Below are 14,057 nucleotides of genomic sequence, written 5' to 3'. Positions count from 1 at the left end.
GATATACTTTTTCTAGATTTTTTTCATTTTGTTTTTGGAAAGCATTTAACCAAATTAAATATAGAGCTCTGGAACTTAGAATAAAATTTGCACTTGCGGAAACAATATTTGCATAAAAATAATCTTTTAAAAATTAGAGGAGACTTTACAGGCACATAACTGTTCAGATATAAACAAATGTAACAGACTAAAACACTTTCAAAATTAAAGCCATCTAGAAAACGGAAGTACCTGAAATTATTGACATTAGAATATTTTTTTCTGGTTTTGAGCACGAATTTTATCTCTCAAAACACTTTTGCTAATTATTCGAGAGACTTATGGAGTAGGAACACAGGGCTCTTATATGCTTTTTTCTCAACTTAAATTGCATTTACAAAAATAGTGACATAGTATTATGAATAAACTATGAATTAGGGAGCAAGGAAATCCACTAGAACAAATTTTGTAAAAATATGGCAGATATGGAAGTTAAAAATAGAGTGGATGCAAGTACTGTACTAAAGGTGTTTGGTGTAGTTACAACGATCACTTTGCACAGTTATCCCTACAGTCTAGATAGCCAATGAGTTTCTCTTCAGCAGTGTCAGCTGGTAATGAAGACAGCAACCTCTTGTCAATCTTGTTGATACCCTGACTCACAGAGTTGTAGTGATGGAGAGGTCACTGTCTTGTTATAGGCACTGACCATGAGTATTTATTAAAACAGTCAGTTTGGCATAGACCTCTGGGAGTCCAGTTGACACATAGACTTTACCATCGTAGGCTGTAAACAATTGATCACAAAGATAATTCTTTGTTTCTTTTTTACTTTTGATTTTCCCTGACCTCTTTCCCTTTGCTTTCTTTTTCTGGTTTGTCTTTCTCAAACTTTTCTTTGTCTGGCTTTGTTACACTGTCATAGGAAGGAGGAGATGTGGTAGAGGAACTTCCATCTGTTTTTTCTGGGGTGGAGTTTCCATTTAATTTGTCAATAATCATGTCTTCTTTGATAGGTAAGTCAATCCTTCCTTTAATTGCCTCTTTGTTATATTCACTTGATACCTTTTTTAACCTTTGTCTTAAAAGATAACATCTGAAATTACGCTGAATGATAGCAGCAGACACCTCCTCTTGTTTGCGTTTTAAAGTGGTTGTGATGGGTTCATAGGAGACTTTGGAGGGGTTTGATGCCATGAACCGGTCTTCCATCTGTATTCGAAGGGCATCCATCTCTCCACTCTCACCCAAAACACGCTTTGTAAAGGCAAATAAAATGTCGAGGCAGTGGATCCGGTCCCCACTCACCATGGGCAGGTCCATGGCGATGAGCTGGACTTTGTTTGGTTTGGCTATGAGGAGAGGAGGATCCAGGGCAGCTGCAAAATCAGAGAGCTTGGAGAACTCTATAAACTGGGTGGCATCGGGATCAAACTTTTCCCAAACCTCATAGAACATCTCAAAGTCATCCTCACTCAGGGGCTCTGCACTTTCTTCAGTAGCAACACTGAAGTTCTCCAGGATGACAGCGATGTACATGTTCACCACAACCAGAAATGATATGATAATGTAACTGACAAAAAAGAAAATCCCCACAGACGGGTTCCCGCAGTCTCCCTTAACTGAACTTCCAGGGTGAATTGTGTCAGGATCACAGTCAGGTGGTGCACTGTTGAGAATAGGTGCTAGCAATCCATCCCAGCCAGCAGAGGTGGTAATTTGGAACAAGCAGATCATGCTGTTGCCGAAGGTCTCAAAGTTGAACATGTCATCAATTCCAGCTTCCTTTTTAACATAGGCAAAGTTGGACATTCCAAAGATGGCATAGATGAACATGACCAAGAAGAGCAGGAGGCCGATGTTAAACAAGGCAGGAAGGGACATCATCAGAGCAAAGAGCAGCGTGCGGATCCCCTTGGCCCCTTTGATCAGACGCAAGATTCGACCAATCCTGGCGAGCCGGATCACTCGGAACAGGGTAGGGGACACAAAGTATTTTTCTATCAGCTCAGCCAGAAACATGCCTATAGAAAAATATAGAAATCAGCTAAAGAGTGAATATTTTATGTTTATATGAATGCTTTATCTTTGCAAGGTTTATGATAACAGCAAGATTGTTACGAGTATAAACTTTTACTAAATATTTGGGTCCACTCCTTAATATTAGTAATTAAAGATTACAGAATTTTATTAAATGATTCTATAACGTTATAAACCAATATAGATTTTTGGAAAGTCCAACAAATTAAATAATCTCAGAGTGTCATGGCAATTTAAGATTATATACGCTCATTTACTATGGAAAGTTATCCCCACACATGAGATGTGCTGATTACAAACAAAGATTATTTCTGAAATCTCTAAATATATTGTTTTCTATTTTTGAATACCTACATTCTTCAGTTAGAGGAAAATGAGCAGTAGTGGTAAACTTTAGAATTATACATTAACATTCTCAGATCTCATTTCCGTGTTGCACAGCTGTCAGACTTTGGGGAGCTTTACCTACAATGGTACCTCTCTGTAATTAAACTGTTCTTACCTACAATGGAGAGAATCACAACCACAAAATCAAATATGTTCCAGCCGATGGTGAAGTAGTAGTATCTGAGAGAAACGAGCTTTAGCACAAATTCTCCAGTGAACAGGATAATGAACACAAGGTTGATCCGGGACAAAACTAGAGTCATATATTTGCTCTGGTCATCAGTTTCCACCATCATGGTGACCATGTTGAGGCAGATGAGGATCATGATGCTGATATCAAAGACTTGTCTGGTTACAAAATCAAAGACCATTCCTTGGAATTTGTTCTAGAAAGAGAGGAGAGAGAAAGTTAATATGCATATTTCATAAATAATGATCTAGTAAAACTGCAGGTGAAGTCCTTCCATATATGGCCATGAGATATACACCCTTCTCACATTAGTCCAAACAATTCTTTGTGCTCCATGTCTCTTCACATTAAAATACGAGAAGGAAATGAAAAAGTCATATGATAAGAACAAAACGTATTTGATATATTTAAGTTCCATGGGAAGACAAAACTCAGTAAGACATAAATTGGTGGCAATTGGCTGTTAATATGCATGGGCTTTGCTTGATTTAAAAAAAATTATAATTTTTACAAAAAAATTATGAAAACATAATGAAGATTTACAAAGTAGGTTGATACAGACAGACTTTTAGATGGATGAATACCCTAATTCATTTATCAATACTTTAGGAATTTTGGTTTATATATTATATATATTATATATCATATATATTATATGTATATTATACATTATATATATTATATATTATTTCCATCTCTCCCTCTTTGAAAATATGTCCGTCATTATCTATTCTACCTCTTCTAACTATGTGTGTCTGTGTATTTGTTATTTATCTATCTTTCTTCATCTGTTCTTTATCTATGCTTCAACAAAAATGCATGACATTTTTTCTTTGTCTTATTAGCAATCATCTCAGGAGTCACATACATTTATGGTCATGAAATATAGTTCTATTAGGAAAATAAATTTTTAATAATTTAGAATAAAAATATAAAATAAAATTTCATAGCTTAGTGAAAATCAATTTCATGAATTGGCCAAGTTTCTTTCTTTTAAATATATTTAAATGACCTTCAGTAAAGCAGATTTATGGTCTTTTGTGTATCCTGCCCTACCTCCCCCCTTGGTCGCTTCCAACATCAACTCCAAAACTCTTAAAAATATGGTAAACTGAAGTCATTGATAGGATTCATGAGGGCTTGTTAACTCCCAGTTCTGGCAATTACAGGCTTTATGACTTTGGGTACGATTTTTTGCGGGCCTCAGTTTCCTTATTCCTTACCCATCTAAGATAGATAAGTTAGAGTACAGCTCTATGATCATAATCCATCGTTATTATGTCTTTTCATATATTATGAAGCTCTACATAGTAAGCATTCTGATTAAGCCTTTTTCTTTTCTCTGTATTTGGTGAAACAAACTATTTTGATGATGGCCTTTTCCTTCCCAAGAAGGTTAAGAGTATTTTCTAGTCATACAAATGGAGAGAACAAATAGTATAGAGGGAAGTGATGGGGTGGGGTGGGAGTTTTCCAGACTCCATCTATTTAAATGGCAAGAGGGTGCCATGAAACAAGGTTGGGTACATTCTTGGAAGCAGTAGGTGGCAGAAGGAATACGAATGCTGCTTTGGAAGCAGTTATTGGGAACCTCAAGTTGGACGTTTTCAATTGACAAACTGTAAAGAGCATTACCTCCTTTTTAAGAACTTAGTAATTCTTATTGAGTGTGGCAGTTGTGAATGGTGTTAAACAATATGAACTTTACAATTAGGGCATATTATACAGTGGTGATATCACTCAGTATGTTCTCATCCAGAGCACTGCCAATTTCATCATATGGAAATAAGGTTTAGAATATTAAAGAAGATGAGTAATTCTTACTGCTGGCCGAGGTATGGGCTTCTGAGGTTTCTTGGATCCAAGTTTCTTCATTGCATTATAGTATTTTTTCTGTTCCTCTGTCATAAAGATGTCTTGACCTCCAAAGTAAAGATACAGTATAAAACTGGTTATAATCTGAACATGTGTTACAACAGCACGTATACAAAAATATTTCTGAGTCTTTAGTCTTTTCTCAATTTTTAAATGGAAATTATCACATATATATATAAAAGCAGACTGCTTTTCTCCTTTATGTGAAATTCTGAGGACTTTACTATTATGTAAAACCTATAATCACATAAATCTCTGATTAGGACAGGATCCTAATTTGATTATATTATGTTTAGAAGGAGGCTCAGGAGTCTCAAATATATTTTTGTGAAAGAAAAAATGTTTTCTTAGCCCATTTCACTGTTTTCCTTCTTTATTCAATAATTTTAAGTACTTTCCATGTGCTAGAAAATGTAACTTATCAGAATTAAATAGATATATGAGACACCAATATCTTGTTGTCACGTGGAGTAGGAAAATGAAAACAGGTGGAAAATGTATAAGGATATATAAAAAAGTATTGCAGAGATCAAAATAAACCCTGAAGACTCAGAAACAGGCTTTATATAGGACGATACCCTTAAGCTAGGCCTTAACAGATGATTAGAGGTATGCTAGGCAAAGCATTCCAGGAAAAGAAAATACCCTATGTAAAGTCATGGAGGTACAAGAGCGTGGCTTGTACAGAAAGGGCAAAAAAATCCATGTAGCTATGTGTGTAACGTGTGATAGGGTGATGGCAGATAATGACTGAGGAGTAGGGAAGTAGATATAGAGATGTGTTGTGAAAGAAAATGAAGCTAGAAAACTGGGTGGAAATAATTCCTGAAATTCTCTGTAAGCAAGGGTAAGCATTAGAGGAGACCCACTGGATGCTTTGAAGCAGTGGTCACATTTTTTGTCACAAAGACACTATAGCAGCTCTGCAGAGGATGAACTTAGAGAGGAACCACCAGCTAGAGGCTGGAAACTCCGCAGCTGAACTGACCACATAGTGAACTGAAAAGAATATAAAAATGATCTAAGTCTGTCTTGACTATGGGTATCCTGATTATTTGGCAGTACAACAGACAGAACCTCAGAATGGGGAAAGCTGAGAGCTAAGGAATACTTATCTTCTTTTTCTGTTGGTTGAAGTTATCTATGATTACACCAATGAATAGATTCAGAGTGAAGAATGACCCAAAGATGATAAAGATGACGAAGTATAAATACATATATAGATTTTCTTCATATACAGGCTGAAGTTTTACCTAAATAATATTGAAAATATTAAAATAATATTTAAAAACATAATAAATACTTAAACTAAGTTAACAATTTGGTGAGTGTTGTTAATCTAGAGTTATTTTTGCCTTTCCCTGAGTTACTGTTCTGCAAAAAAGTTCTTTTTTCAAACTAGTATGATCTAGGATAATGAAAGCTTGTAATTTTTATGCTTGTTCTTGAATATATTTTTCCATTGTGGTTTACTGTACATTTTCTTTAGAGTAAATAACAGGGGTATAACAAGAAATGTTTTGAACCTATTATTAGTTTTATAATTTTTTTTTGCAGCATTTTAAATTTGGGTGGTCTGGAGATGTTGGTTCTTGAAGATAAGGCTTTAATAATAGAACATCAACTTCTAAGAGGAATGCATATATGTTCTGAGGAATTTTTTTTAATTCCTATTTTCAAAATTGAGTTTCCCTGAAACTTGCTTGCTTTTTCCATTATATTTTTGGAAGTTAACTTCACAAACTCTGATTTATCATACTGTCCAGGAATAGGGAGAGGCAAGTTACTTTCTCATGAGCAATGTTCTTGATCTTGAGTCTTACTTATGGACCAGTTTGATGTCTTCTGATCCATGCATCTGATCCATATTAGATACGTATATCAGACATATATTAATCAAAATATCATCTTTATTGAAGTGCATTAACTTAAGAGGATCATTTCTGTATGCAATTATAAATGTCCTGATTGCATCTAGTATAAAATCCTTGGTCATTCACTTAAATTATTACAAATGTTCACTATGGAAAATCTTGTAACTATAAATGTATTTGAGTGATACTTACATCTCGTGAATCAACAGCTGCATACATAATATCCATCCAGCCTTTAAATGTGGCCTGTGAACAATACATATTTGAATTCTGCATGAAAACCTAATCCAAGAATATGCCATTTTACCATATGAAAATCTGATAGTGTTACTACAAGTAAGTTTTTGTATGATATAATACAATTCTCTATCAAGAGATTGAAAGGAATTGAATTGAAGTAGAATATGATTGTATTTAGAGTCTGGAATTCATTTTCTTTGTTTCTCTTGGAAGATACTAATTTTTTTCTACACAAAAATTTAACTAGAGGCTTGATTCATAAAATACCCCTCTCAGTCTCAAATCCTTTCTATACCAAAATATAAGCTCTGTGATTCAAACCTATAGTGTGTTTAAACACAACTCAATTGTTTTCATTAGTGAATTACTGATTAGTTAATATGTGGTCAATTAAGTCAGAATTATTAAACATCATACATTTTGAAATCTACTCCATAAGATTCGTATTTCTGCAAATAGTAGAACCATACCCCTTAAATGTTAGTACAGTAAATTTTCTGGCTAATAATGTAAACATTTAATTCATCACTAAAATATGTACATTGTTATTTTAACATATAAAATTGCTCCTTTGGCAATGATTGCTAAGAAAAACAAAAAACAGTGTAGTAGCACTCAGTAATATAATAAGAAAAAAACTGGGAAGCAGGAATATAAGGCCATATTAAAACATACTAAAAGCTGAACAACTGGGGAAATACATATTAAAGTAACTGCAAAACATCTTAAAGTCAAGTTAAGTTAATAGTATAAGTGTTATCATCAACTACTTTTGTACCGTCAGATATTAATTATTCAAACAAAGAACATCAGATAAATGATTTTTTGTAAAACATTTTGAAAATGTTTCCAGAACTCATACAGTGGCAACTTACCACTTGAAGCAATGCAAGATAGCCAGCGCCAACATTATCAAAGTTTACTTTGACGTTTTTCCATCTAGCTTGCTTGCCAAGAGCCTGACAGTCGCTCAGATTGTTGACTTCACTAACTTCAAACATGTTACCCGTTGTCGTGTTAACACAGTGGTAGAACTTGCCAGCAAACAAATTCACACCCATGATGCTAAAGATCAGCCAGAAGATGAGACACACCAAGAGTACATTCATGATAGAGGGAATTGCTCCAACAAGAGCATTCACAACAACCTGGAAGAGAAAATGAGGATAAGGCTGCTTACAAATTGCTAAAATGAAAACCATTCTTTTCATTTATTTTTTTAATGCTAAAATGGGCATGAAAAGAGTTAAATAAAAATCTAGGTGGATAAGTTGTTTCTCGCAATGTTTTCTAGGACATATTTGATGAGGGAAAACAAACAGTGACACAACTAAAGAGCTAAAGGATTTAGGGAAAGCAAAATATGACAAAGTGTGAAAAGAAATAAAAACCTGATGTAGTAAGATGGAGTCAGAAAATGTTTGTATGCTGGGGAGAAAAGAAAAAAAATGCATTAAATACCAACAGAAGAAATAATTGTCATTCAGCAATACATTTTAATTTTCAAGAGTGTTAATGAATGATGATTTGAAAACATGGTTAAACAAACCCTTTGCAAAAAAAGTATTAATAAAGCCTTAAATCTGCCTTCTCAGATCAAGTCAACTTTTTATAACCATAAAGAATAGGGTTAAGAATTTACAAGGTTCTTTTTTTCTCTTTTGGTAAATCCTAATTTAAAAAAGTATATTAAATGAGATGGAATTTATCTCTGGACATAAAAATACCAAATATGTCCTCATTATTATTCTAAATCTCTCAAATGTTCACTTTGGGGTACATGTTACTTCATCAACCTAAGCTGACCTGTTTCATGAAGGAGAAATTAAGTTACCTGTCCTCTCATTAAATTCAAAAGCTTAAGATGTATTTTGAAATCACTAGGGAAGTTGACAGTATCTTTTCTTATCTAATTTAATCTGATTCATATTGGACTCTTTTGTTAAGCATTTATGTTAAATGAAACTATTGTTTTATTTTAAAATAATGTAAATGTTATGTTAGAAATCAGCACCAAAAATTTTTAAATTGACATCAAATCCTGAAATCCAAAAACGTAAAAATTTCATATGCTACTTGAATTTTACTTCTTTTAGAAATTAAGTTATATATATTATACTTGCCATATTTCTTTGTTACTAAAATTTGTGTAAAATGACCTCCACAAATTTTCTTATCAAATGACTGCATGACACATTTTACTGTATTTCATAGCTGGAACATTAATTCTGTCAATAGGATTGAATTAAAAATGCCAAACAGAGGCTCCTGGGTGGCTCAGTCAATAAGCGTCTGCCTTCAGCTCAGGTCATAATCCCACGGTCCTGGGATCGAGTCCCACATTGGGCTCCCTGCTTCGCGGGAAGTCTGCTGCTCCCTCTCCCACTCTCCCTGCTTGTGTTCCCTCTCTTGCTGTCTCTCTCTCTGTCAAATAAATGAATAAAATCTTTAAAAAATAAAAAAATAAAAATAAATAAAAGTGCCAAACAGAATATTTTTTCAGATGAGAACAAATTTATTTATAAGTTTCTTATTTTGTTCATTGCTATCCTCCCTCAAAAAGGAATTGTTAATATGAAACCATGCAAGCAAATGAGGGCTTACGTAGTGTCAGTAATGGCAAAGATTGGTCAAATAGAACTTGAAATTGTATAATAATTTTTATGAATTATATCTTGTGACTTTTTTTTACCAAGTGGCACTGAAATGAAATTAGCATGTAAAAACAAGTATTTCTTTGTTTACAGTGCTTCTGGAGAGTCTGGAGAGTGGTTTCATTATCCCTGATGAGTGAATCTCTAAGTCAAGGCTGCAGTGTTTTTGTTGCTCTAAACAAACCTAACATAAAAGCCTTATGGCCAGGGAGAAATTCAATATCCATGTGCATTTGCATGCTGTATTAAACAAACCTGGCCTTTGCTAAATAGTGTTTTGAGGGATGTGACAAGTGGTTGTGTATCTAAATAAGTGTGTACTTTATGTGTAGATGCATAAAGTATACGCTAAAGAAGAGAGCTGGAAAATAAAGATGAAAATACACATGCTATGGAAAAAGTGAAACTCATTCAGAATGCTCACTTAAAAGGGCAATCTTTAAAACAAACCCCAGGGGTTTCCTGAAATGCCTAGTTAATTATTCTAACCCCTTATTTTGGTTGCTTAGGATGTATAGATTTTATCAGAGGCTACGATTTAGAGTTGTTTTCTTGTACAACAAGTATTTTTGTTACTGATATTAATTGAAGAAGTAAAGCACACAAAAACCATTTACCTTTCATTCATTACCAGTGATTTTTGAGGAATCAAACCTCCTAATGGGAGGAAGAAAAACCCCTACTAGGATGAATGTCAGTAGTAAAAAATCATTTAAATATGTATAAGCAATGAAAAGAAATAAATGGCAGTACATGTTTTTTTTGGATGTTGTGGAAACATCTTTAACTATCATCAGAAGACTTGGATTCCAGTCCTAGTTCTGCCACAAACAATTTCTGAGGACCCGTTGAAATAAATCTCAATTTCAGGCCGCTGGCCTTAATGATATCTAAGATTCCTGCTCTGAAATTCTGTAATTCTATGAAGTAAATATCAGAGGAGTATGGTACTCCTCTGTATCTAAATCATTACCTACATTTAATTCTGATATGAATCATCAGAGAGCTTTTGTTCTTCTTACCCTCATGCCTTCAAACCGGGATAAAGCTCTTAGAGGTCTTAAAGCTCTTAATGTCCGTAGGGATTTAATGGCACCAAGTTCTGAGTAGCCGAGAGCATTGGCTACCAAGCTAACCAAAGAAACCTGCAAAAAGAAAAGATATTAATAGTTCACCTAGACATAAACTGTCTGCTAAAGGCATAGGATGTGGTGTCTATTCTTTAGTACCAACTAAATGAAATTCAGACATATCTTGGCACAGCCTTCATCTTCCACGTAGTGATTCATCTTATATTGCCAGCCTCATTTCATGTTATTGCTCTTCTTACCAGTGAAAACAACCTTTGCCCATTTTATAAGATATTTCACCCCATGGAACCCCTTTCAACCTGTGCATATATCACTGATGAGTCAGGATTTGGTTCAATAGCCAGATCCTCCATGGATCTGTGCTTAATATCATTGATTGGAAATCAGGTTTCTCTCCTGAACTTATGTAGTATCTTGGTTATGTGTACTGGAGGCATTTCCCATTTAATAGAATCAATTGATTAGATATCTTCTTTCCCCTTCCAGGTCACATAAACTTTTTATGCGCTGGGATGAAACATTCTTCTCTTACTGTGCCTAATACTGTCTGGTTAAATACGCTTTAGTTAATATGTGTTGGATCAATAAATAATGGAATAATTTTACCTGAAAAAAATGTTATCAGACCATGTTGTAGTTTCATAATAATGAAGAAATGTTTATCCAAACTTCCGGACTTATAATTCATAGTGATAATACATCTTCTGATATTTACACATATACTAAATTTTATTTAAATATATGAAAGGTTAAAGAAGACACGCCCTTTTTTGAGAGGAAGACACTTTATTTGCTTAGATTTTCTTTCAGTATAACATTTATTGAACATTTACTATATGCAGGGTTCTGTTCTAAGTGCCTTATGCATATAAATCTTAAGAAGTAGATACCATTACTATTGCCTTTTCACTGGTGAGGGAGTTGAGCCCCCCTCACCCCACCCCCAAGAAAAGGGATGCATGGTAATAAGAGGTGAAATTGGGTGGATCTTGAACCCAAGTGATCTGACTTCAAAACCATATCTTAACCATTTGCATACATTATCAAAAATTTGTTCCTCATCTGAACCACAAAACACAGGAGATGGTTTAAGTGACTATCTTTTCAGTTCTTGCAAGGATTGTTTTTTTTTTTTTAAGATTTTATTTATTTATTTGACAGAGAGAGAGATAGCGAGAGCAGGAACACAAGCAGGGGAGTGGGAGAGGGAGAAGCAGGCTTCCCGCCGAGCAGGGAGCCCGACGTGGGACTCGATCCCAGGACCCTGGGATCATGACCTGAGCCGAAGGCAGACGCTTAACAACTGAGCCACCCAGGTGCCCAGTTCTTGCAAGGATTATACAAAGGTAGTACTTTCCTTGATGCATAAGGAGGAGTTAATTCATTATATCCGCTGGATGGTTTAAAGGCACTGGGGCTTAATTTTTGCAAGAAGGGCTGTTGAAAATGGATCTAAATGAATCCTTGTAATGGTTGGATGGAGACTGATCTGCCCAAGAACACATGGTTTAAAGGGTGACATAAAAACTAGAACTGAAGCTTTAAAAGCAAATGGAGCCACTTTTTCCTTGTTGTTTAATTTAGCATACATCTCAGAGAAATTTTTTTAAAAGATTTTAATTATTTATTTGGCAGAGAGAGACACAGCGAGAGGGAACACAACAAGCAGGGGGAGTGGGAGAGGGAGAAGCAGGCTTCCCACGGAGCAGGGAGCCCGATGCAGGGCTCTATCCCAGGACCCTGGGACCATGACCTGAGCCGAAGGCAGACGCTTAACTACTGAGCCACCCAGGCGCCCCCATCTCAGATAATTTAACAGAAAAATAAATGACTAGTGGCAGGATAATTTATTGAGCTAGTCATTTCTGTCTACTGTTCGCCGCTACAGAAGACTGGAAAGATGGGAAAGGTTATTCGAGAACATGCAGGCTTCTATGTTTTGGGCTCCTTTGCCTCGGAAACATTAACAGCTTCTTTAGGCTTCTGGATCTCCTTTCGGAAGACTTCCCTCATGCTCTCCAAGTCCTTTATTTGCGAACTGGGCATTTAAAGGGAAGTGGCTGCAAATTCCTCACAACCTGAAGTAAGGAAGTTTATGGTTTGAAACGAAAAGAAAGGCAATGGCCAAAATCAGATGGATAGGAAATTCGAGATTCAAAGGCTGGGAGACCCACTTGCATATAACCCCCCCCCCACAGTGGGGTGACTCTGTGAGTGCCTAGAGAAGTGGGGCCTTAGTGAACTGAGCTTCTTTTAATAGACCTCATTCTGTTTTGTGTAGGACAAAAACTCATTTATTGAGTTAACGAATGCAAAAAACTTAATATACCTTAAAGGCAATTTTGAAATAAATAATTTTAAAGATTTGCAATGTACTTAAAATTTGAAGATACCAACACATATTGGTAGTGTGCTTTTTTACTTATTATCTCTGTCTGAGTGGTTAAATGACTAGTCTAGGAAAAGGTAGCAAGGGGCAAGACCATAACTAGAATTTATGTCTTCTGTTTTCTAGTCCAGTGTGTTTTCCACCTCAGCAAACATGTCCCCAACCTTTCAATATATAGTATTTTTATCCTCATCTCTTATGTGCTAAACATAAAAGGCACTCTTGCTAATGTGTGCAAGTGTAACAGAAGCCCTTTGACAAAGACTGAATTTTTAGTATAAATTTATATGAATCTAGGTGCCTCACAGTATAGCAAATATATAAAACTCTCTGTTAGAAGTTTCAGGGGGATGGTTTAGTTGTCATCCACACCTTTCTGCATTCCTATGGCAGTGAGACTGAGAAAGAGAAATAATGCAGGCGGGATTTGATGGTTCTGAAGAAGACCCTAGGAGTTCTGTGATTGGTTAATGAACCATATAATATGAATGTATTTCTCTTTAAAATGGCTAAAGATAATTTTTTTTTAAGGTTCAGTATGAGCAAGTTGAAATGAAAACCATGTAATCACTTCCATGCATTCCAATGATACATTTCAATCCAAACACTTGCATAAATTTTGATGGCAAAATCTAGAAGCATTCTCATTAAAGTGGGCTAAAAGACTATGCCCACTACCAATGTTATTTTTTTAACATTTTCTGGAGAAAGAAATAAGAGCTATATGGATTTGAAAAGTAGAAGAATTCAATATTTGCAGATATATTATTGTTGATGTCAAAAAAAAAGGGAATAAAGTGAAATACTATTATAAGCAATACTATAATTATTTTAGGTGCTAACCAATAATTTTTTTCATATATTTTTAAAAAAGTTGTGTAGGAGTCTTTTGGAACTACATACATTTTAAAATATTAACATGAAAAAGTGTAACTTAAAATACTATTTTAAGAAGAAGAACAGAGAGGACTGACCCCACTAGAATTAAAACCAATTATAAATCTGCAATAATTAAAGCTGTCATATTAGTAGACAAAGAAGTTAGTAGACAAAGTCCAAATTAGGCCTAAGACATGCTGAGATTTAGCATGTAGATAAAGGTAGCATTTCAAATGAGAGGTGAAAAAAATAAATGAGAGACCATTTTGAGGAAAATAATATTGGATCCTAACCTCACACTTTATACCAAAATAAATTTCAGACTGGTAAAAAATTAAAATATAAAATAAAAATGGATGAAGAAACACAAACAAAACTCAAACTGTAAAACTGGGGAAAAACCTGGAAAAATGTTTTAATAATCTTGATAAGAAAGGGCCTTCAGAAGCATGAACAAAA

General features: G+C 34.8%; 1 protein-coding gene across 1 annotated transcript in view; it reads right to left on the bottom strand.

Moving 5' to 3' along the window:
* Window positions 1-316: 316 nt before the first annotated feature.
* SCN3A (sodium voltage-gated channel alpha subunit 3) overlaps window positions 317-14,057 on the bottom strand; it is a 115,013-nt gene continuing 101,272 nt past the window's right edge. The window contains exons 22-28 of the mRNA XM_035007868.1: window positions 10,262-10,384; window positions 7,461-7,733; window positions 6,538-6,591; window positions 5,587-5,724; window positions 4,421-4,525; window positions 2,522-2,792; window positions 317-2,003 (exon numbers count right to left, since the gene is read on the bottom strand). Of these exons, the coding sequence (XP_034863759.1) occupies window positions 808-2,003; window positions 2,522-2,792; window positions 4,421-4,525; window positions 5,587-5,724; window positions 6,538-6,591; window positions 7,461-7,733; window positions 10,262-10,384 (2,160 nt within the window). The 3' untranslated portion in view covers window positions 317-807. The remainder of the gene's footprint in view (window positions 2,004-2,521; window positions 2,793-4,420; window positions 4,526-5,586; window positions 5,725-6,537; window positions 6,592-7,460; window positions 7,734-10,261; window positions 10,385-14,057) is intronic.

This window comes from Mirounga leonina, unplaced genomic scaffold (assembly GCF_011800145.1).
Source record: "Mirounga leonina isolate KUSES-001 unplaced genomic scaffold, KU_Mleo_1.0 Mir_151, whole genome shotgun sequence".
In the NCBI taxonomy this organism is placed as follows: Eukaryota; Metazoa; Chordata; class Mammalia; order Carnivora; family Phocidae; genus Mirounga; species Mirounga leonina.
The sequence above is the reverse complement of the archived record's forward strand: the minus strand, read 5'-3'. Positions and strand labels throughout refer to the sequence as shown.